General features: G+C 47.8%; 1 protein-coding gene across 2 annotated transcripts in view; it reads left to right on the top strand.

The window, feature by feature from the left end:
* LOC309392950 (transitional endoplasmic reticulum ATPase-like) overlaps positions 1-25,041 on the top strand; it is an 83,224-nt gene that overhangs the window by 46,602 nt on the left and 11,581 nt on the right. For both annotated transcript variants that reach the window (XM_081954618.1, XM_081954617.1), the window contains exons 2-11: positions 316-427; positions 3,896-4,068; positions 5,175-5,317; positions 7,579-7,709; positions 8,649-8,780; positions 13,492-13,594; positions 13,914-14,047; positions 15,781-15,916; positions 16,873-16,985; positions 22,991-23,155. In XM_081954618.1, coding sequence (XP_081810744.1) covers positions 3,902-4,068; positions 5,175-5,317; positions 7,579-7,709; positions 8,649-8,780; positions 13,492-13,594; positions 13,914-14,047; positions 15,781-15,916; positions 16,873-16,985; positions 22,991-23,155 — 1,224 coding nt within the window. In that variant the 5' untranslated portion in view covers positions 316-427; positions 3,896-3,901. The remainder of the gene's footprint in view (positions 1-315; positions 428-3,895; positions 4,069-5,174; positions 5,318-7,578; positions 7,710-8,648; positions 8,781-13,491; positions 13,595-13,913; positions 14,048-15,780; positions 15,917-16,872; positions 16,986-22,990; positions 23,156-25,041) is intronic.

The following is a 25,041-nucleotide window of genomic DNA, read 5'->3' as shown; positions in this document are numbered from 1 at the left end:
GGATGGGTGGGGGAGAGGGATGCTTCCTTGTGAGTGTGTGTATATGCACTTGCCCACTGTTTGCACAAGTGGGGATGCGTGCATGCACTTGCCTGCTGCTTCAGTGGCCTGATTCCAAACAACTCATTGCCCAGTAGTAGGCTATACACTTATAGTGTATAGATTTATATAACACTGAACCATAAACTAACTACGCTAGCTTCAGTAAGTCAGTCAGTTTGAACAATATGCTGAATTGTAGTCCTTCTCAGAATCTCTTCTCCACCATAACATCCCACCTTTGTGCTTCTAAATCATATACATTTTCTTCTGCAGCCCCAAGGGAGAGGATTACTCCACAGCTATCCTGCGCCAAAAGCATCGTCCTAATCGCCTCATTGTAGATGAAGCAGCCAATGAAGACAACAGTATTTTGAGTCTGTCCCAGGTAAATTTAAGGTTGGGTTTACATGACGTACTAGGTTAAACTGTGGTTGGGTAGCATGTGGTTGAAAAACATTGTTCAAAAAAATTGAACAAAGCCATTGTTCCATTTCCTTCTGAGTTCAGTAGACCAATCTTTATCCTACACCCTAGTTTCCACAATCTTTCTAGGCCAGTCTTCCCAGTCTGCTGCCTGATAGATGTGCTAAGTCAGCCTTTTCCCATAAATCTTTACCTTTGGTGAAGAGAATTGGGAATTTGAGAAGTTGCTGTCCCAATACATCAGGGGAATGAGAGGATGGGGATCATCTGATTTATAGTTGACCTCAAATATTCTACCCAATGGGCACATCATAAAGCAATCCACAAGATACTTAAGTTTAAATTTTATATTTTTTCCATATAATTAACCACAAGCATTGGGTTGGTTATGATTAGATTAATCTTAACTGGTGCTCTCATATATGTAATATCACTTGCTAGAATTTTAAGCAAGTTAGTTTACACCCATTACTGTTTTCTTCCTGTATGCACATAAGCACACACACATGCACACATATCCTGAAGTGTTTTAAGTATTCTCAATATTTCATAACTTTTGCAGGCAGAATTATCAGACAGATTCAGACTTGTTTTCCTCTTTTTTTTCTTTTTTCTTTTAACAAAAGCTATTTTTGCATATCTGAGACCACTATCACAGACATCAATACTGTTGCCACCCCTGTTTCTGTCCGGCACAAAACAATAGCACGGGGAAAAAAACCGAGTTACAACCAATCCCTTCACTTACAACTGTCATAGCAGTCCTGCGGTCACATGATCAAAATTTGTGTGATTGGCAACTGGCATATATTTAGGGGAATTGTAGCGTCCTACGGTCATGTGATCCCCAGTTGTAACCTTTCCAGCCTGTTTCCAACAACCAAAGTCGATGGGGTAAGTTGGAGTCACTTAACAATTGCAGTGAAGAAAGATTGTAAAATGGGGAATGACTCGTTTAACAACCACCTCGCTTAGCAACAGATACTCTGATTCCAATTGTGGTCATAGGTCAATTTAATTTTAATTTAATTTTATTAAATTTATAGACCGCCCCCTCTCCCCAAAGGGACTCGGAACTACCCGTACTCAGAACAAATATTTAAGAACAGTTTTAATGATGCCTATAACTTGGACTAGTAGCTGCTGAGGTGCCACATCCTGATTCCCAGGAACAATCTGTGCTTAAGGGGGCGTTGACTGGCTGATTTTCAACTAGGAGGGGAAGGAGTTGAGCAAACCGCGGCTCTACATACATTGTGCATGCTAAAAAGAGTCTTATATAGCTATGAGTGCTTATCCTTACGACTTGTCCTCGTGAGGTCAAAATGGAGGTGAATCTGTGAAGAACAGTAAAAACTGCTGAAATGCGCCTCTGTCAGTTTTGGCTGTCTTCCATTCACATCTTGATGGAGAAGGTGCCAGTCAGTACAGAAAAGCTTTCCTGTCTTGTCCTGTGCAGAGATGACTTTGCTGAACCTCGTGTCACAGAGTAAGATTTCAAATCAGCCTGTAAGAGAATCCCAGTTTGTCATAAAACTTCCTCCAACGGCGCTCCAGACCTCTGCCTCTCTGATTCAACATGCTGAGCTCTTAGTAAAAAACCTGATCGAAAAGAGCTGTGGACATGAAATCCTCAGCCATTCCTGGCTGGGCAACCTTAGCATGATTTAAATCCCTAAAACAAGAAGTTGGGTCTAGTCCAGCACCAAGTCAGCTGCTTCCCTGGTGAACTCAGGGGGAAAAGACCATATATTAACAGCATGCTTATGTTATTTTGGCCATCCAAACATAACAGCCAACAATCAAAATTAACAGATTATCTGGTAGAATGCCTGCTCAGAGAGATGGAATTTCTATGGACTCAGCCACATGGTTCTCTATTTCCCAAGCCTAGTCTGTTACAACATTTGAGTATCCCAATAGACACAGCCTTCTTCTGTCATGCAGGTCTGTAAAATACATACAGGTTAACACAAAATCATGGATACTAGGCTTTTTTCCCCAATAGCATATCTAGTATTAAAAAGAACGATCCAGACATCTTTGGTTAGACTGCAGTTTCTAAAGAAGGGAAGCCAGCCAGCTTTCCTTTTCCTTCATCTGCCAGATTGCAGCCTTTCACAGGATATCCAATTGCCTGTCATTACTTGTTTTCCACCAAGCCAACATCTATTTTTCATCCTCCTACCATCTCCATATACAGCACATAATGGTAAGTAACAAGGAGGAAAATCGACAGAGAGGCAGTTCCTCATCTGCTGTAATCAGTGCTCTTAATATTTGTACATAATTTCTCAGGAGCAGCCCCCTTTGCTCCTCTGCACTAATAACAGTCCTTTTCCCCTGGGAAGCGTTTCTTTTAATTTTGGGAGCACACAATGCAATATCTTTGGGCAGAAAGGCTTCAGTGGAAGCCTTTGAAGCAACCTGATTACACAAAGAGCCAGCAACAGGTACAATTTCATCTCTAGTGCATGCTGGCTACATATAGCCCAGCGATGACGAGCCTTTTTTGGCGCGCGCGCCATAAGTGGGGGGAGCGCAGGGGGGGCGTGTGTGGGCGTGCTGCACCCATAATGCAATGCGCGACCCCCCCAGTGCGCATGCGCACACTACAGGCGCGACCCCCCCCATTTTTTGCATGCTTTTTTCGCCCTCCCCAGGCTCCAGAGGCTTTATAGGAGCCTGGGGAGGGTGAAAACAGCCTCCCCCGCCCCCCCCCGGAAGCCCTCCGGAGGCTTCAGGGACCTTCACGAGGCTTCCCTAAAGCCTCCGGAGCAGTCAAAACAACCCTCCGAGCAAACCAGAAGCCACTTCCGGTTTGCTTGGAGGGTCGTTTTGAGCACTCCAAAGGCTTCAGGGACCTTCAGGATGCTTCCCTGAAGCCTCCAGAGCAGTCAAAACAAACCTCTGAGCAAACTGGAAGTCTGTTCCCGAACTTCCGGTTTGCCCTAGGGCTGTTTTTTTGTGCTCCGGAGGCTTCAGGGAAGCTCATGAAGCCTCCGGAGGGCCTCCGGGGGTGCAGGGGGGCTCTTTTTGCCCTCCCCAGGCTCCTATAAAGCCTCGGGAGCCTGGGGGGGGGCGAAAAATGGCTTTTAAAAAGGGTGAACTCAGCTGGCCAGCGCGCACATGCACGCTGGCCAGCTGACAGGGCAGCGCCTTGTGTGCCCTGATAAATGGCTCCGCGTTCCACCTGTGGCACGCATGCCACAGGTTCGCCATCACTGATATAGCCTATGTGTTTAGGATTTGGGTGAGGGCAACTATGTGTTCTCAACTAACAAATCTCACAGTTTGATTTTGTCCACAAGTAATGATTTGCCTAACGCTTACACAAAATGAGCATGCTGTAGTCTTCTTTATTTATAGTCTTCTTTTGTAGCACAGGTGTTGCAGAGTGTCAAAACCAAACTGTTTTGATTCTCCTCAGGCCAAAATGGAAGAACTGCACTTGTTCCGTGGAGACACGGTGCTAATGAAGGGAAAGAAACGCAGGGAGACAGTATGCATCGTTCTTACTGATGACTCTTGCCAGAATGAGAAGATTCGAATGAATCGTGTCACCCGTAACAACCTCCGTGTGCGCCTTGGAGATGTGGTCAGGTGAGGGCATCCCAAAGTAGAATAGGAGTGGGAAAGGAAAGGCTGTTGGCGAAAGAAAGCTAAAATGCAAACATACCAGTTAATTTAGGCTCAGAAAGAAGAGGCATCAAAACAAAATGTAGGCCTAAATAGGGGGATTGCAACAATTTAGAAGGAAACAGCCTTAACAGTAATTTCTCTATGTAGGTGTGGCGAAGTGGTTAGAAACACCCACAAAAGATGATGTAATTGATTGTGCAGAAATGGATAGATTGGCATTAAAAGTAAAAAAAAGATACAGAGTATTTTAGAACATGGGACTTGTTTTATAAATAGTTGGATAGTAGAGTAGAAATTAAAGAGTGGAAAGAGTATTATTGTATAAAAACAAATTGATCCAGACAATATGCTGTTCACTAAGCACTTACGTATGTAATATGAAAATATATAAATAAACTGTTAAAAAAAAAGAATGTTGGACCAGGATTAGGGAGATTCAGGTTGAAGTCTCTTAGTCAGAGTTTTGGAGTTACTTTAGCAAGGTCACAATTTTAGTTTAATGTATCTCATAAAATTACCGAATGGAAAGGCGGAATGAGGAGACATATTCATCTGTGCTACCTGGAGCTCTTGAAGGAAAAGCAATATAGATAAAATAATATAGATATACAGATAAAATAATTTTAGAAGTTGTCCAAATAGCACTTTGAGATATTAAATTTGACACTAGAACTAATAAGTGCTATGGTGACCAGCCCTATAGATCCAGGATATCTGTAAAGCAGTGGTGGGTAGCCTACAGTCCTAGAGAGCTGTAAGGATGCCTTGGCTTTACTTCAAAGGCCTTAAGTGAGAAGTCAGCTGAGATCTTGGATAAGGCTTCCTTTTTTCTTATCTGCAGCTTCCTGCTGAGTAGAGAAATGGGGCTGTTTAGGAGAGGAGAGAAAAGAATGATGCAGGAAAGACAATAGATGTCGAGATGCTCTGGCCCTATTCCAATCCTTGTTTCAGTATCATCCATCGTGGAAGCCTCCAAAGATGAACATTGGGGGATTATGTGTAAGCAGTGGATGTGTGTAGCACAATGCTGACCTCAGATAAAGCCATTTGAGTTTTTCTATTTCTAGTGTACAGGCCTGCCCGGATGTGAAGTATGGAAAGAGGATTCATGTACTCCCCATCGATGACACTATTGTAGGGTTGACTGGGAACCTCTTTGAAGTTTACCTCAAACCATACTTTCTGGAAGCCTATCGTCCTGTACATAAAGGTGAGAATGGACAGAATCACTTATGGCGCCTACAAAAACACCCCCATTACGCTGTTCCCCTTCTGCCAGACTCACTTGTCTGCCATTCCCCCATGCTACAAGCAAGCCAACTGGACTGGCAAAGTAGAACCACGTTTCTCTGTTTTGCTTGTGCAGTCTGCCCCTTTACTGATGAAGAATTGGAGCCATTTTCTCAGTTGCCTCTTAACCAGTGGTGGGATTCAAGAAATTTTATTACCGGTTCTGTGGGCATGGCTTGGTAGGCGTGGCAGGGAAAGGATACTGCAAAATCCCCATTTCCTCCCAATCAGCTGGGACTTGTGAGGCAGAGAATAGATGCGGGCGGGGCCAGCCAGAGGTGGTATTTACCGGTTCTCTGAATTACTCAAAATTTCCGCTACCGATTCTCCAGAACTGGTCAGAACTTGCTGAATGCCACCTCTGCTCTTAACTATTGGCTTGGCCTGAAATCAACCAGGCTGGCAAAACAGAAGTCAAAAGCACCAAGTAGTCATTGTTTATGTGTCCCTCAGTATAGGATAAGGAGAAGTAGAGCTGGTGAGAGACTTTGAGATAGAGAAGAAGAAAGCAGATGTATAAGTACCTTTTTATTAACAGCTGCTGGTTTGGTGGAATGAATGCTTTGGCTCATAAGCTACCAAGACTAACCCAAAATTTTGTTCCTTTGTTGTTGGTGCCTTTGAGTCAGTGTAGACTCCTGGCGACTGCCTGGACAAGTCCCTGCAACATTTTCAGAAGTGGTTTGCCATTGTCTTCTTCCTAGGGCTAAGAAAGAGTAACAGGGGCAAGGCCATCCAGCTGGCTTTGCTCCTAAAGCAGGACTGGGACTCATGATCTCTCAGTTTCTAAGCTGACACTTTAAGCATTACACCAAACTCATCCACCCAAGTCAGTATTGGGTTGTTTTTTTTGCCACGAGTTGTTTTTAATGCTCAAGTACTTCCAATTCCTGGAGTTGCAGTCAACACTGTCTTTATAACCTTCTTTGCCTTAGGCGTCTTCCTCCATCTCACACAGTATTAAGGGATTAGGTCCGTGATGGCATGCCACCATACACAGGTGGCACACAGAGCCATATTTGCTGGCACACCAGCAGTTAGCTCCAGCGCGCATGCGCACAATGGCTTGCTGATTTTTGGCCTTCTGGAGTGCCAGGGGAGGCCGTTTGTATCGCATGTGCAGATGGGCGAGGAGGATTGAATTGGTGTGGGCACATATGTGCATGTGATAGCGCGCACACTCACAATTTTGGCACCCCATAAGAAAAAGGTTCACCATCCCTACCTTAGGTCATAGGCCATAAGAATAATGAGTTGCTTTCCCATAGCTGCTCTTTACAACACTGGACAGTGCCAAGAGGCTGGAATTGCTCCCTTTTCAGTGCCATCAGCCCTCGGCTGCTTGTACTGCTTTAGTCTCTTATTTATTGGTTACATTTATATCCCACTTTTCTCTCCATACAACATTCAAGGCAATTTGCAGCAACCAAAACACAGATTGTAAAACAAAAATAAAAACAATGTAGTGTAGTTAAAATCAGGTAAAATTAAAACCAGTCCTGTTAAAATCAGTCATGTTAAAGTTAAAGGTTTGATAAAAGGTAAAGGTAAAGGTTTCCCTCGCTCATATGTGCTAGTCGTTCCCGACTCTAGGGGGCGGTGCTCATCTCCATTTTAAAGCCAAAGAGCCAGTGCTGTCCAAAGACGTCTCTATGGTCATGTGGCTGGCATGACTAAATGCCAAGGGCGCATGGAACACTGTTACCTCCCCACCAAAGGTGGTTCCTATTTTTCTACTTGCATTTTCACATGCTTTTGAACTGCTAGGTTGGCAGAAGCTGGGACAAGTAATGGTAGCTCACTCTGTTACGCGGTGCTGGGGATTCGAACCGCCAAACTGCCAAACTATCTGATGGACAAGCTCTGCGTCTTAGACACTGAGCCACTGCATCCCTCACCAAAGTTTGGTGGAGAAGGTTTTTGTCATTTTCTAGAATTATGGGGGGAGTAATGGCTGTCTGGTGGGTCTCACCAGAGCAAGCGTTTTTCCTACAACCAATAGGAACTGGGGACATGAATTAGGTTTTATAGTGCTGTCACTGGCTAAAAAAAATACCTTATTTGTTTCACCCATATTGCCATATCCTAATCCCTACCATGGGACATCTCTCTGAATTTGTGATTCAGTTCTGAGGAAGATAATGAATTGAACTAACAATGCAATTCCTCTGCTCTGTCTAGGTGATATCTTCCTTGTACGTGGTGGAATGAGGGCTGTGGAATTTAAGGTGGTGGAAGTAGATCCCAGTCCCCACTGCATTGTTGCTCCTGACACAATTATCCATTGTGAGGGGGAGCCCATCAAACGAGAGGTATGTAGGAGAGCTAATGTGGTACATCTCAAGCATGGGAACCCAGTAGTCAGAATGCTAGTCATTGATGGTAGTCATTAGAGGCTCTTCAACAGTTTCCAATGGGAATAGTGCAGAAGTGTAATGATCGGTGAGAATGACCTTGGGAGACAGGAGGGAAAGCAGCTCACAGAAGGAAAAGGGGCATGGGAACCATCTCAGAAGGGATACTCCCTAATTTTCTAATAAGTAAAAGCAAAGAAGGAGAGAAGGGCTTTCAGACTTGCAAGATTTTGTTTCGTTTTTTTGTCAAATTTAGAGACCACCCATCTCATTTTCTAAGTGACTTGGGGGTGGGTGGGTATACAGTTAAAAAACATAAAAACATCGTTCCTGTAACAAAAATGGTAGTATTAGTATTTATGGTTTGTGCTTCTTGTCTGGACTATATTGAAGGGCTGACAACAGGGGTAAGATTTTAAGAGCAAGTTCTGGGGTTATTTATTAATTCAATTCATTATTATTAATTCCAAATGTTACTGCAGAGGAGCCAGTAGTGGGTTCCTACCGGTTCGGCCCGGTTCAGCCAAACTGGTAGTGGTGTGGTGGCTTAGGTTGCTGGAACTGGCAGTGACCCAAGCCTGCCACGCCCCCGAACTGGTTTCCTGGTTGCCGCCGTTGCTGCCGCCATCTTGTTTTTTAGTTCTGTACATGCACAGAACAATTTTAAATGAATTGTGCATATGTGCACATCCAGTGCGTGCAGAGCACACATCCAGCACGCACGTGTGAACCGACAGTAAAGCCGACCAGAACCCACCCCTGAGAGGAGCATACAGACTTATGAGTCTCCAATTCAATTCTTGCTGTATTATACTGTCATCCTGACGGGGATGTGATTGATTGTGATTTTTTGCCATGATCTTGTGGTGTGTTTTCTGTGTTTCATCCTTTTGTTAGGATGAAGAGGAGAGCCTCAATGATGTTGGCTATGATGACATCGGGGGCTGCCGTAAACAGTTGGCTCAGATCAAAGAGATGGTGGAACTGCCATTGAGACACCCAGGACTCTTCAAAGCGATTGGAGTGAAGGTACCACAATGGAGGGCTAGGATCACCTTAATTTCCATATTACTGTTCGCCATCCTTCTTAGCTTTACAATATGCCATAATATTCTATCTTACGACTGGCCGCAGGTCCTTGACTTACGAATTATAGCGGGCTCCCGCTGAGCCGCGCCTGATTGGCTAAGGCGGGCTGGCTGAGCGCAGGCTGTTTACACCGTTCCTATTGGTCGCTCTGCTTGACAGCTCCTAGCTGTCAAGCAGGGCGAGGTGCTGAACTCTGTATATAGTTACCTGTTAGATGGTTCTGTTAAATAAAGCTATTCTTCGTTACCTCAGCCATTCCACGTTTCTTCAATCAGCTCAGTCTTTAATGCTGGCAATGAAGGTGGGATGCTGAAGGTTCCTCTCTAGAACAGCTAAAGGAGAAGGGAACAATTCCTCTTCTCTTCAAGGAAATTTTTTTTTTTACCTCAGCGCTACATATCGCTATGGCTTCGCTCCCTCAATTCGCGCCTTTTGCTCGCCACATGAATCATGGGTCGGTTTCCTCGAGCGCTTCCAGTGTTTCCTTATTGCTAACAATCATCATCAGCTACCAGATGACCGAAAATGCAGTTTTTTTCTCAGTTCGTGTGGACCTGACATGTTTAATACTGCCAGGGCTCTAGGTTCACCCCTGCCAGTCCACGAATTGACTTGAGACACTTTGGCAAGCTTAAAAACCACTACGCTCCAACGCCGGCTCGCATAGCCCGCTGCTATGCTTTCTGGCAGTGTGTTCAAAAAGACTCCGAGGCTGTAAGCTAATTCTTACAGTCTCTCCAAACGGCGGCCATCCAGTGTGAGTTCAGCGACTTGGATGACTCCCTGGTTGAGCAATTTGTGTGTGGGGTTCGCGATGTCCGCCTCAAGCAGATTGCTAGCACGAGCTGATATTACCTTACAGCAGGTGGTGGACGAAGCCAGAGCCGCCGAGCTGTCAGATAGGTCTATGGCCAAGATTCAACGGTGCCAGCAGCTGATCGCACCCCCCCCCCAAAGAGCCTCCCTCATTGATGAGTTGGTTCCCTTAGACGACCTTGATGCGGATCAGGTCGACTGCCTCTGGGCACAACTGAGAAGACTTCAACCACCTGTTACTGCCTGTTCCCTGGCGGCTGGTTGCATGGGCTGCGGTGGCAATCACGCCCGCACAACTTGTCCCTTTAAAGCAGCCACCTGCTGCCACTGCAATAAGAAGGGCCGCCTCGCTCATGTCTGCCACACTGTTTTGCCTCAGACGCCTCAAACTGACTACCGACCGATGTCTGCCTGCCAGCAACACCGGCAGCACACAGAGAGATGACTGTTATGCCATCAACAAGAAGATGCCGGAGGGCCCTGCTGCATCAGTCAGCAAGGCTTCGGCTGACACGAAAAAGATCATGGTCTCCTTGATGATTGAAGGGGCTCCTTGCATCATGGAGGTGGACTCAGGGTCCTCCTGCTCCCTCCTGCTCCCTCCTCTTCTGGTGTACCCACTCTAAGATGTGCCCATCTACTTCGCGGAACCAACTGACGCCTGCTGATACTACCCTAAAGGACTACCAGGGGACTCAAATTCCAACCCTGGGCAGTTATGAGCCAGTAGACCACTCCAAAAGGGAGACCCCCATAGTGATCCCTGTTAAGGCCGATGGCTCTATCAGGATCTGTGCCGACTTTAAGTTTATTTATTTATTTATTTATTTATTTATTTATTACTTGAACTTATTAGTCGCCCCCTCTCCCCACAGGGACTCGGGGCGACGTACAAAAGTATTATATAGCGTACAGAGGAGGTAAAAATAAATAAATAAGTTACAATACCTAAAAAAGTTAAAACCCCAGTGAAATTAACCCTTAAAACTAAAATTACCAATTAAAAATGCCCTGGGCTGGAGAGGTTGTAGTATTATGCCAGGTCAGCTAGTCGAAACAGGTAGGTTTTCAGCTTCATACGGAAGGAGCGAAGGTCGGTTGTTGTCCTGATGTCTGGGGGGAGGTCAACTCCTGGGCGCCGCCCTCTGGCACTCTCTGGAGGACGGCACCCGGAGTAGTCCCTCTCTGTGTGAGCAGACGGGTCGCAGGGATGTATGGGGCAGGACGCGATCCCGCAGGTAACTAGGCCCTGTGCCATGGAGCGCTTTGAAGGTGGTAACCAGCACCTTGAAGCGCACCCGGTAGGCCACAGGAAGCCAGTGCAGCTCGCGCAGGATGGGTGTTATATGGTTGACCATCAACGCCCTCCAGGCAAATCCATATCCATTTCCGGTTGTGCAGCACCTGCTCCACTCTTTGGGGCAGGGCTGCATATTTGCCAAACTGGATATGGGCCAAGCCTATCAGCAGCTCCCGGTGGATGACGAGGCCGCCACTACCCAGACCATTGTCACCCACCGGTTCTTATTCCTGGACACTCTCCTCTGCTGAGAGGAACTACAGTCCGATCGACAAGGAGGCTCTGGCTGCTGTGTCCGGGATGAAAAAGTTCCACGACTATCTTTACGGACGACATTTCACCTTGTTCTCCGACCACAAGCCTCTCCTTGGGCTTCTGGCCGGTGACCGTCCTACCCCACCCATTCTCTCTCCCCACATGTCTCACTGGATGGAGTTCCTCGCAGCATATTCATATACGCTGCAGTACCGTCTGGACAAGCATATGGGGCACGCCACTGCCCTCAGCCGCTGCCCACTCCCTATCACTGACCCTGTACCAGTCCCATCTTCCTCTATCCTGCGCATTGCTGCTTTGGACCTACCTCTGTCTTCGTCAGACGTGGCGGCCCACTCCCTCGCTGACCCCGTACTGTCTCAGGTGTTCACTTGGGTATAGAGGCGGTGGCCTTTGGGCAGGATTGCCGACCACTTCTGCCCTTTCAAGACCCGCCAGCTGGAGCGCTCCTTCCACAGTGGGTGCTTGCTTTGGGAAGACAGGGCAATTATTCCTCCCTCCTTGCGCCACCAGGTGCTAGATCCCCTCCATCAGGGCCACCCAGGCATAGCTCGCATGAAAGCTTTGGCTCGCAGCTACGTCTGATGGCCCAAAATGGATGAGGAGATAGCTACTTGGGTCGGCCGCTGCACTCCCTGCCAACAGTCCCATCCCGCACCTCCAGCAGTTCCCGTTAGGGACTTGGAGCTTCCTAGAGGCCCCTGGTCACAGGTCCATTTGGCCCTTCCACGGTCAGAATTTCCTGGTGGTCATGGACGCTTACTTCCTTTGGGTGGAACTCCTGCTCATGGAATCTACCACTGTGGAGTCCACCATTTGGGTGTTGCGGCGCCTGTTCGTGACTCATGGGTTGCTGGACACAATCGTGATTGACAACGGGCCTCAGTTCACCGCCACAGCCTTTCAGGACTTTCTGACCGGGCAAGGGATCTGCCATGCCCCAACAGCCCCCTACCACCCTGCTTGCAATGGCCAAGCGGAAGGGGCTGTCAGCTCGGCCAAAGAGGCGTTGGGGCGCATGGACCGTGGAGATTGGCTGGACAAGGTGGCGACTTATCTCCTCGACCAACATTCTACTCCGTGTCCCCTGTCTAACAAAAGCCCTGCAGAGCTGCTGATGGGCCGCCTCCTGCGCACCACCCTAGACAGGCTGCACTCTCTTTATAACGCCTTGCAGCCTAGAGACCTGGGGGTTCCTCCACGCCTTTTTGGGGAGGGGGATCTGGTTTTTGCCAGGAGCTTCACTGGAGATCCGAGGTGGGTGCCTGCCACCATCACCAAAGTAACCGGTCCCTGTTCTGACAGAGTCAGCCTTCCCGATGGCAGCGAGTGGCGGCGCCACGTTGATCAACTGAGGCGCTGCCTACTCACTGAGGCCTTCTCCCAATCAGGCCTCTCCTGCCCGGCCACCACCTCCTGGCAGCCTCCCCGAGCACCGCCTCAGTCCGCCCCGCCACCGCTATGCCACCTACCTGGTTCGAGGATTCTGTCTCCATTGATGGGCCCAGATGACATCACCCAGAGCTCCACTCCCATTGGGGAGGAGCTGCTATGGGGACAACCTGCCTTGCCAGCTGCTCCTCTGCAACTACAATGTTATGGGCGGGTCCGGGACCACCCCGCCTATCTAAATGAGTACACCTGTGCAAATTACCGCACATGCATACCCGCTGGGGGGGGGAGGAGTGTTAAATCCTAATGTAAGTCCTCGACTTGCGACCGGTCCTAAGTCCTTGACTTATGACCAGCCGCAGGTCCTTGATTTAGGAATGACAGCCGGCTCCGGCTGAGCCGCGCCTGATTGGCTAAGGCATGGCTGGCTAGCGCGGGCTGTTTACACCGTTCCTATTGGTCGCCCTGCTTGACAGCTCCTGTATAAATAGCTGTCAAGCAGGGCGAGGTGCTGAACTCTGTATATAGTTACCTGTTAGCTGGTTCTGTTAAATAAAGCTGTTCTTCGTTACCTCAGCCGTTCCACGTCTCTTCAATCAGCTCAGTCTTCAATAATGGGCAGTGATGGACATTCTGTTTCAGTTTCAATGGGTTGCATTCTCTCCATCTTTCTTTCCAAGCAGCCTAGGCCTTGTAGTGTAAACTTTTATTGCCAAAAGAATAAGAGCATGCTAGGGGCTTTTAATATACCATCACCTAATTTATTGCCCTGAATATCTTTGTTGATTGTATCACTGGCGCTTGAGCCAATTACTTATTGCACGTTCATTTGATGTGATTCCTCTGCTTTCTCTCTTCCTTCCTCAGCCTCCAAGAGGGATTCTTCTTTATGGACCCCCTGGAACTGGAAAAACACTTGTAGCCCGGGCAGTTGCAAATGAAACGGGAGCATTTTTTTTCCTTATCAATGGTAAGAAACATGGCATGATGTGAGTCTTTGTCTGCGAGTGTTATACGGAAAATATGACTCTCCGGGATAGCCATATTCTCCTAGCTGCCACATTTCTATATGATAATTGTAACGGAATCAGCGCATATTGTATGGTGGCATAACAAAATAATGGGAACCAGTGCAATGAAGTTTACAGCTTTGGGCAATGACCAAATGAGAAACACCAGAAGCGGCAATCCTAAAAACAGGTAGCCCGCTGGGTCCTCTTTTCCAAACCCTGATGTTCATTAAAAGAGTCCTGGAGTCCTTTTGTTCATATTCTGTCTTGCTTCTTCAGGCCCAGAGATCATGAGCAAGCTGGCTGGGGAATCTGAGAGCAACTTACGCAAAGCCTTTGAAGAGGCTGAAAAGAATGCTCCAGCTATTATCTTTATTGATGAGCTAGATGCTATTGCTCCCAAGAGGGAGAAGGTAAGGGATGGTTTCTTGAAAGCTGTTGTGGCCCGCCGGCGGCCAGCAGAGCTGGCAGCAGATTTGGACAGTGAGGAGGTTGGGGAGGAACATGGGCCAGTCCTGGAGTCTGGAGAAGGCTCTGATGAGGGCTCTGCGTCGGAGGCAGAGATGGGGCCGTCTGACAGTTATCAGCTGTTTTCCGAGTCAGACATCAGTGAGGCAGATGAACAGCTGGAGCCTGTTCCCAGTGTGCACATGTGCAGAGTTGCCAGACAAAGGGAACAGCTAAAGAACAGGGGTCGACTTGTGAGTAAGGCCACAGGTGGCTGATGAGTGTCCCCTCCCAAAGGAAATAAAAGAAGAGCAAAAGGAAAATGGAGTTTGCAGGAAGCAATTAGTTTGCTTAATTGGTTCGTGACTCTCAAGAAGATCCTTGCCAAGTTTTGAAGATACCAGCCTGGCAGCTCTCCAAGTCAGATAAGTCTGGGACTGTATATTCACCCTTGAAAGACTTTGCTGGATATGAATGAGAGGAATTCACAGTAACTTAATAAAAAGGGTTTTTTGTCAGGACAAGGAGTCTGCTTCGTGGTTTAGGGAAGCCCAGGTCAGAACAAAAGCAAAGAGAGAACCTCGAAACATTCATGGTCTCTGCAACTGTATCTCCAAATTGGTCCACTCAGTTGTCCCCATGTCAGTTGTTGGTAGAGATGTTTTGATACAAAGAGTAGCCTCAAAGATGGTAAGATTTCATCAATGAGTGAAACAATGTGTACAAAGCCCTGATCTCTTTCCTTGCACTAATGTGTAGATCCAGGCTTCTGAGAGATAATGCATCTTTTTCCTTAGTGAGTTATATGAAAAGGCAGGCGGGGCTACTACACACACAATAAAGTTAGAGAGCACAGAAAACCTATCTAGAAGAGAAGAGGGCAATATGAAATAAAATTCACGCCAGGATGAGGGGCTTGATCATTCAGGATTGAGGTAGTAGAAATCTTTACTCTGTTAAGTGTTAAGAATAAGTGCTGTCCGAGTCTCAGGCCATCTAAAGTCATCATCTAGAGGAGCTAGCAAGACACTTGCTGGAATTTGTAGTCAGTGGACAAGGTGCTGCCAAACAAAATGTTACCTTGATTTATAAATGAATGAATGAATATTTGTAATGGATTGTATCTTTCTTGTTCAGGAGGTGTTTATACACGGTTTTCTGTCCCCATTTTTTATTTTCACAATTCTCTGATTATAATTAGTTGTACTGGGAGACAATGATGGCCTAAGGTCACCCAATGAGTTTCTTTGCTGAGCAGGGAGTTGAACTTGTTTAAATCAGTGATGAAATTCAATTTTTTTTACTACTGGTTCTGTGGGCGTGGCAGGGGAATGATACTGCAAAATCCCCATTCCTGCCCCACTCTGGGGCCAGTCAAAGGTGGTATTTGCCGAACTACTCAAAATTTCCGCTACCAGTTCTCCAGAACCTGTCAGAACCTGCAGAATTTCACCCCTGGTTTAAATCCAATCTCCAAATAAGGCAATACTGCAAATAATGCATCTCATACTTTTCAGGCCATTATTCCTTTCTTGCCTCCAGTAATAGACTGATTCAGTTTGTCCACTAGGAGGTGCTGTGCCCACACTCTGAAATCTAGGAAGGTTTGTTGGCTTCTCTAGGATGGCACTGTTGCTGATATTTGAGCATCTTCTTTTCTTCTATGATTCTATGGTTCTTCCTTGCTCTCCCATTTCAGACACATGGGGAAGTGGAACGCCGGATTGTTTCCCAACTCCTGACCCTCATGGATGGCCTGAAGCAACGCTCTCATGTCATAGTTATGGCCGCCACTAACCGACCGAACAGTATTGATCCTGCTTTACGTCGATTTGGTAAGAATCTGCCCCACATTTTTCTCTTTCTACCCCTGTTCTCTTGTCTGAGATCTGATCTTATATGCCAGGGGTGTCCAAACTTGGCAACTTTAAGACTTGTGGACTTCAACTCCCAGAATTCCCCAGCCAGCTGGCTGGGGAATTCTGGGAGTTGAAGTCCACAAGTCTTAAAGTTGCCAAGTTTGGACACCCCTGTTATATGCCATGGCTGTCAAACTTGTGCCCTAATGGGTTGGATGCGTCACGTGTTGGCCACCCCCACGCCTGGTTTAGCAAAGGGGAAAAACGTTGTGATGTGTCATGTGACATCGCTGTGGCGACGCGAGTTTGACGCCCCTGTTATATGTCATTCATAATGATATCGTAACAAAATCACAAGTTACTTTTAGGTACTGTGTTTCCCCGAAAATAAGACAGGGTCTTATTTTTATCCCCCCCCCCCCGAAATAAGCACTTGGCCTTATTTTTGGGGAGGTCTTATTATTTTTGAGGTGCAGGAAGCGGCGAGTGTGGTGACCGCATGGCTGCTGCTGTGTTGCAATATTTTCAGAGAGGGCTTATTTTCGGGGAGGGCTTATTTTAGCGCATGCGCTGAGAAGCCCAATTGGGCTTATTATCTAGGGAGGTCTTATTTTCAGGGAAACGGTATCAGCTAAAAAAAAAGCCTTCGGTCTAAAAATGTTGACTGTTATGCCTTAAAAGTGGCTGTCACTGATGCTTAACTTATTAAATGAAAAGAAGGCAAGCTTTCTGCATTCTCTCCACCTCTTTGTCTATCTAACAATACCATTTTCCCCAGGCTCTGTGAGCTTTGGAGTGTATTGGGGACAAGCAGGCATCATCTCTCTTCATCAGTCAGCATGCCAATTAATCCCTGATATGTATAAAATATGATAATTGTGTGGACAAAGTTCAGGACTGGACGATCCTGTTTACTCACTGCTTTTCTGCAGGGCGCTTTGATCGAGAAATTGACATTGGAATTCCAGATTCAGTGGGAAGACTAGAAATCTTACAGATACATACCAAGAACATGAAACTGGCTGATGATGTGGACCTGGAGAAGGTAATGATAAGCAAAATTGCACCTCGTTCAGCTTATTCTATGAATTGGGGCTACATATCTAACTATCTACTGTACAAATAGTCAAGATTTCTTGTTAGTAGCAATAACTTTTCTTGGTAATTTTATTCAGAAGGCACTCAGGTTGCAGTTCCTTTTGACTGAGTTTCTTGATAATGGACATGTAAGACATAGCTACATATCTGAACACGGTTACTTATATCTTTTATTTTGGGATCAATTAGTAAATTGTAAAAGTTACATTGTTAACAACTGCCAGCACAAATTGTTTCCATTAATACAATACAATACAATAGTTCTAACAATTAGTTAGAAAACCAAATATACAACTGTCTTGGATTCTGGGACTAAGGCCATGATTACATTAGCTTCATTAGGGTATACAGGCCAAATGAGTATCTCATTAAGAAGTTAGCTGGAATCAAAATTGGGTTATGGGAATTAGGAAAGATACATTCAAACAAAATTGCAGAAGGATGGGGATATCAGAGGTGCCTCATCAGTCTTATATTGCTACATTATTTTGCAAAAAATAAAGAGCGAGAAGAATGGAAAGATAGAGATTCAAACATGCTATCTTAAGGAGAAGTCACAGACTAAATTACAGCAGCTGCAAATTTCACATCAGCTGGACCATTGCCTCCGTAGATCCGCGGGGCCCTTTAAGGGAGCAGGGGTGCTGCCGGCCCCCCTTTTCCATCATGGGGGACCGGGTGTCCAGCAAACAGCTACCCTGGATCTTTTTACGACCCAAGTGGGGGTCTCCCAGAGTAGCTTGACAACAAAAAAGCCTGGGAAGTGAGCCGGTGAACAGCTGAGGGGAAACGCCTTCCGAGACGCCATTTGAAATCGGCGGAGCGCACCGTTTGAAATCGGAGGAGAGCAGAGGAGTGGTGTAAGGGCTGCGCAAGGCTCGGAAAGGCTGGGAATGGCTGCTGAAGTGTGTGGGAACGCGCTGGTGCTGGCAGTGCCGGAATTGGAGGCTTTTGATCTGCAACCGGCTTGGGACCGAGGCCAGAGCCAGCGGTGGGCGGAGAGGCTGACTTTGGAGCTACGAGGACCCAAGCGTCGGCGGCGACGGCTGGGAACGCCGAACGCCGAATCCCCCGGCCTGCTGCTAACCGCGCTAACCGTGGGAGGCGCAGAAATTATGTAGGCTGAAAAGGAAGGCTGGAGGCCGGTAGGAATGGCGCTGGGGTTTGAAATGGTGGTTTGGGTGCTAAGAACGAAGATGCAGGCCATGGTAAGAATTAAATACCGATGGCCTGGTAGGAGGAGGGCTATGATTCAGGAGGCTACTCAGAGACTGGGGGGGGGGGGGGCTTGCTGAGGACGGGCAGGAGGCTCCAACATCAGGCTGGGCAGAGGAGTTATCCACCGCTGCCAGCTGCCTCCTGGTCTGTAACCATTTACCCCCCCCTGCTGACTATTTATTTCAACTTGCCCCTGTTTCCATCTGTTTCCATCTGTGTGCGCCCTGGAGGATTACCACCTATCCTCTGCGACCCTATTGCCTGACTGACCATCTTCCCCTTACCCATTATCAATAACAGTTTAACTACCCCTCGCCATCCATCATTGACCATCATTGACCATCTACTAACCCCCACCATTGACCATCATTGACCATACTACCCCCACCTATTGTCTGTCATCTGACCAGCCTACTACCATCACCCCCCCCCCCCATCTAGGTCTGGACAATTCTTTTTGCACTGGAGCCCGGCTTTTTCAACTTCTTCAAGCTATACTGGATCATGGTACTCTGGCTGGAACATCCACAGCACAGTTCCTAGGCCCTGGCGAATTTCTTTTCAACATCATATGTACTCAAGAGCAGACCTCATCCTACTGCGGGAGTCCCTCCTCTCGCAGGTGTGGCCCTCCACCCTTTCGAGGGCCCACCTTGATGACGGATTTATTAATCTTGAGAGGTGGAGGAAGCGGAGACTTAGGGGTTTTTTAGTTAATTGTTTTTTAAAATTTTATAGGGGTTCTGGGGTTGGGGGGTGGGTGGGTCAGGTCAGGAGCGAGGACAGAGCCAGGTCACTAGGTGTGGTCACGAGCAGAGGGAGCGGAAGGGAAGAGGAGGGAGAGGATGTCGTTCCTGTGCAGGGCCTTTTGATTCCAACGGTCGTAGGGAGGGGCAGATACGAGGACAGATTAAAAACTCGCAGTCGGTTGGGAGACCGTGGGTGCTGGTTACACCCGGTCGCTTGTACCAACCCCCGCGTTCTAGGTGGTCAAGAGCTTCAGACCCAGGGCCTGAGGCTGGTGCTATGCAATGCGAGGTCCGTCGTTAACAAGGCCCCCCTCATTCACGATCTAATTTCGGAGGGGGAGCCGGACCTCGTGGGAATAACGGAGACCTGGTTGGGCCACGAGGGAGGTTTACCCCTCGTGGAAATGTGCCCGCCAGGTTATCGAGCATTTCACCAGCCCCGGGCTCAGGGAAGGGGCGGTGGGGTAGCAGTGATTATTCGGGAGGACTTAGAGCCGAGGGAGTCCACTGTGCCACAGACGTCCAGATGTGAATCCCTTGTTGTGAAATGGGGCCCTGGGAGACAGTTGGGCCTGCTGATAGTATACCTGGCTCCTCGCTATACATCAGCGGCCCTGCCCGAACTCCTCGAGCTGATCGCATCGGTGGCGGTTGAGACCCTCAAACTTTTAGTGATGGGGGACTTTAACCTGCCATCGGTGGGAGAAGCATCCGAGGGGGTTCGGGAGTTCATGGCCTCCATGACAGCCATGGACCTGACTCAATTGATTCAGGGTCCGACACACGAGGGAGGTCACACCTTGGACCTTGTTTTTGTCTCTGGCCAGTGGTTGAGTGATCTGGGAGGAGGGGACTTAACCATCACTCCCCTGTCATGGTCAGACCACTCACTCCTCCGACTTGACTTCCCTGGTGCTACGCCCTGCTGCGGGGAGGCGGAACCGGAAAACACCAGATGGTTCCGCCCCAGGCGCCTGATGGAACCAGAGAGGTTCCAGATGGAGCTTGGGCCACCTTCTGCGGCCCTGACCCGCCCTCGGGTAGAGGACCTGGTGGTCGTGTGGAACAATGCGACTACCGGGGCCTTGAACTGGGTGGCGCCTTTGCGGCCTCTCTGGCGGCAATGCTCCACCCTGGCCCCTTGGTTTACCGAGGAGCTAAGGGTGATGAAGCGCCGCAAGAGATGCCTAGAGAGTCGTTGGAGATCCTCCCGCTCCGAATTTGACCGGACACAGGTACGAGCCCATTTAAGGACGTACCTTGTGGCATTGAGAGTGGCCAAACGTCAATATTGTGCCACTCTCATTGCATCCGCAGAGAACCGCCCTGCCGCCCTGTTTCGGGTGTCCTGCTCCCTCCTATTTCAGAGGCCGCGGGAGGCCCCTTTACAGGGTAGGGCAGAGGAATTTGGGAAATATCTGCAGGATAAAATCGCTCAAATCCGGAAGGATTGGGTCCCTTTCAGTGGCCCTGTAGAGGCGTCCGTGGCGAGTCTTGAGAGACCAATCTAGGAGGAGTTTGACTTGGTTGCCATCGAGGATTTGGACAGAGTGCGTGGACGACTGCGACCTACCACATGTTTACTGGACCCGTGTCCCTCCTGGCTTGTACTGGCATCCTGGGAGGTTACACGTGACTGGCTCCTGGGCCTAGTGAACGCTTCGCTGGGTGAGGGGTCTCTTCCAGCCGTCTTGAAAGAGGCGGTGGTGAGACCCTTGCTCAAGAGGCCTTCCCTGGACCCTACGGAGCTGGCCAATTATCGTCCTGTCTCCAACCTTCCCTTTCTGGCGAAGGTTGTAGAGAGTGTGGTGGCTTATCAGTTTCCACGACATCTGGAGGAAAATGATTATCTAGACCCGCGCCAGTCCGGCTTTTACCCTGGGCACAGCACGGAGACGGCCTTGGTCGCGTTGGTGGATGATCTCTGGAGGGCCAGAGATAGGGGTTGTTCCTCTATCCTGGTCCTATTAGACCTCTCGGCGGCTTTTGATACCATCGACCATGGTATCTTGTTGCACCGACTGGAGGGGTTGGGGTCGGGGGCACCGTTTTACGGTGGTTCGGCTCCTACCTTTCCGGCCGGACGCAATGTGTGTTGACAGGGGAGCAGAGCTCGACTCTAAGCCCCCTTACCTGTGGGGTGCCACAGGGGTCGGTCCTCTCGCCGCTCCTGTTCAACACATATATGAAGCCGCTGGGCGAGATCATCCGTGGTTTCGGGGTGGGATACCATCTGTACGCTGATGATACTCAGCTGTACATCTCCACCCTGAACCACCCCAACGAGGCCGTCGAAGTGATGTCCCGGTGTGTGGAAGCCGTACGGGTCTGGATGGATGACAACCGACTCAAGCTCAACCCCTCCAAGACGGAGTGGCTGTGGGTTCCGGCCCCCCGGTTCAACCAGTTAATTCCATCTCTGGCCATCGGGGGCGTACAACTTGCCCCGGTGGAGCGGGCGCGCAATTTGGGTGTCCTCCTGGATGCTCGGCTGTCCATGGATGACCATGTGACGGCCGTGGCAAGGGGGGCGTTCCACCAGGTTCGCCTGGTGCGCCAATTGCGCCCCCTATTGGACCGGGATGCCTTGCGCACAGTCACTCATGCGCTGGTGACGTCTCGCCTGGACTACTGTAACGCTCTCTACATGGGGCTTCCCTTGAAATGCACTCGGAGACTACAGTTGGTCCAGAACGCGGCCGCGCGGGTAATTATGGGGAGTACAAGGTAATCCCATGTGACACCTTTCCTGCGCGAGCTGCACTGGCTCCCTGTGGTCTACCGGGTGCGTTTCAAGGTCTTGATAACGATCTTTAAAGCGCTCCATGGCTCAGGACCTAGCTACTTGCGGGATCGTATCCTGCCCCATACATCCCTGCGACCAATTCGCTCGCACAGAGAGGGACTCCTCCAGGTGCCGTCCACCAGACAATGTCGGGGGGCGGCGTCTAGGAGCAGAGCCTTCTCTGTTGCGGGCCCAGCCCTGTGGAATGACCTTCCCCCGGATATTAGGACCACCTCTGACCTCCGCGCCTTCCGGATAAAGCTCAAGACCCACCTATTCCAAGTAGCTGGCCTGGCTCAACCATAGTTCGTTCACACTGCTCCTGACGGGTTTTTTAATTTTGTGGTTTTTGGAATTTTATTAGGGGATTTTAAATTGTGTTTTTAATTGTCTTTATTCATCTGCCTACCTCCTCCATGTACACGTATTCATTTATTTTGTGTGTGTATTGTCCATATTGTATTTTATGTGTCTTTTATTGTACGCCGCCTCGAGTCCTTCGGGAGAGGATGCGGCTAAGAAATAAATAATAATAATAATTATTATTATTATAATTATTATTATTATTATTATTATTATTATTATTATTTCACAGTTGTGATTTCTCCCCCATCCTACTCTTAAAATAAAGCAGAACCGCTACAATCAAAGAGCCATTTTCTCTTTGCATTTTCAACAGGAGAATTCCAGGATATTTAAGAGCTACAAGTGGGATGTTGAAGCTCCCAACCTGTGGAACATCATCCCCCCACCCCCCTTCCCCCGTGCAGTTGGCCCAACGCACTTGGTGTTCCATAGGGCGCTTAAACGTGGTTTTGTCAACTAGCTTGGGCATCCCATGATAGAGTGGCGCTAGTTAGATGGTTGTATGACGGCTAATGGAACACACACTGTGAACCTTTTCCTGCCATTTTATGAATTTGTTTTTATCTGGTTTTTATTTTAATTCAAATTAATTGTTTGGGTGCCTTTTATATTCCATTTATATAGTCGATATACCTTATAGCTTGGATTATTATTATGCATGCCACCCAGAGTTACTATATGAGATTAGGAGTTATACAAATGTGATCAAATAAATACTGGGAAGAGCCCAGGTAGGCTGCGTGTGTGTGTGTGTGTGTTTGTGTTTGTGTTTGTGTGTGTCTCCCCCTATTTTCCCCCATTAAATGCTCTGATTTACCTGGACTGTGGTTGCAGGTGGCCAATGAGACCCATGGTCATGTGGGTGCTGATCTGGCAGCATTGTGTTCCGAGGCAGCACTCCAAGCAATCCGTAAGAAGATGAGCGTCATTGACCTGGAGGACGATACAATCGATGCTGACATCCTTAATGCTATGGCTGTCACCATGGATGATTTCCAGGTAGGCTGGTTCTGGGCATCCAACAGCTACATCGTTTTTCCATAACAATTTACTTTTGCTATTTAGTTCCTGTCAACACAGCCCAATTCCTCAGAAAACCTAATCCCAGAACACCCTGCCCCAAATACGGAGAAGATTGCAAGTCTTACTTCTCCAGCCCCTTCTTTCAGTGTTACTGATTTATTACATTGCTGCTTTTTAACACAGACTTAAAAACTGATTACAGACAAATGGACTCAACATTTTTCCAAGTATACACAACGAGATCTTGATTTTTGCAAAGACCATTTTCTTTATAATTACGTACTAAACAGCTTCCAACTGTGTGTCTTCAAAGTGCAGATGTTTAGGATTTGATTTAATTGGTAGTGTGTGTCTTGTTATTCTTGTGTTGGAATGATTTTGCTATTGATGTGTCACATCTGTAGCAGGCATATGCATGGTTCTTCTGCTATGCACTCTATTATATATTTTGATTATAATAGTAGAATGTAATACAAACTAAATGAAAGAAAAGAGAGAGGAGTAAAGAGTGCAGGAAAAAGAAAGAAGAAAGGGAAAAGTAAGAATGTAGTGAAAACTCTACTTTTCCACTATATCTTTTCTCCCATCTTTTTGAAACAATATTTAGAACTATAGAGTCATTTTTGAACAGTAATTACCAGCTCTAAATCTCAAAGGTTTCCTGATTCGCTTGACCTGAATTAGTTGTAACTTTGAAACCAATGCTTTTGTGCTGAATCTCTCCTGTATATTGTTGATGCTGCCTGTTGCAATAAATCGTTCGAATTTAATATAACTTTTGCCTGCTGAGTCAGGTGTAGCCTCTGTAAGTGGACGTGATATTCTATATTTTCCGATCTGAAGGAGGTTTATTCGCAGGAAGCTTGCGAAGACACCTTCAGTTCTATGAAAGATTTGGTAGCTGGTTTTCATCGGTGTGTATAACTTTCAAAGGCTATTGCTACTGTCATGCTTTTTTTTCCTCATCCAATTTGCGGTACTTCCTTCTTCCTATAGTTCTCAAACCAAACAGCAGTAGTTATCCAAAGTCTTCACAGCGTCTTCGGGCTCAATGTCTGCTTTTCCCAGACTGGACTATTTCTATCTTCACATTTCTTTTAAAGAGGAATGAAAAGTGGAGTTGCTCTCCTCTTTAATAATTTGTCAGGTGATTAATAGTGCCAGTCTGAATCTCAGAAGAATCGTACTTAGGTCACACAGGTGCAAAGCTCTCAGTGGTCACCTTTGCCCGCAGCGGAGTTGTGGTGAAAGTTAACAAGTCATTCAAAATGACTTCAGTTGTACATTACTTCAGTGGACTGGGTATAATTACCAGTCATAAGGAGGTCTGAATAGGACTCAGTGGCTAAGACGCTGACCTTGTTGATCAGAAGGTCGGCAGTTCGAATCCCTAGCGCCGCATAATGGAGTGAGCTCCTGTTACTTGTCCCAGCTTCTGCCAACCTAGCAGTTCGAAAGCAAGTAAAAATGCAAGTAGAAAAATAGGGTCCACCTTTGGTGGGAAGGTAACAGCGTTCCGTGCGCCTTCTGCGTTCAGTCATGATGGCCACATGATCACGGAGACGTCTTCGACAGCTCTGGCTCTTCGGCTTTGAAACGGAGATGAGCACCGCCCAGTGGTGTAGCATGGTGGGTGCAGGGGGGGCCGGCTGCACCGGGCACAACATCTGGGGGGGGGCGCGCTCGCACTCGCAGCTCTCTGCCCCTGCCTGGCTCACTCACTCTCTCTCACTGCAGTGCTGGCTGTGCGAATCCGATCCGAGCCGCCGGGTCGCCGCCCACTGTGGAGGGGGGGGTGCCAGCAGTGGCGTAGCGTGGGGGGTGCAGGGGGGGCGGCCGCATTTTACTTTAATTACATCAGT

The sequence above is a fragment of the Natrix helvetica genome (genome assembly GCF_964273705.1).
Source record: "Natrix helvetica genome assembly, chromosome: 1".
NCBI lineage: Eukaryota > Metazoa > Chordata > Lepidosauria > Squamata > Natricidae > Natrix > Natrix helvetica.
The sequence above is the reverse complement of the archived record's forward strand: the minus strand, read 5'-3'. Positions and strand labels throughout refer to the sequence as shown.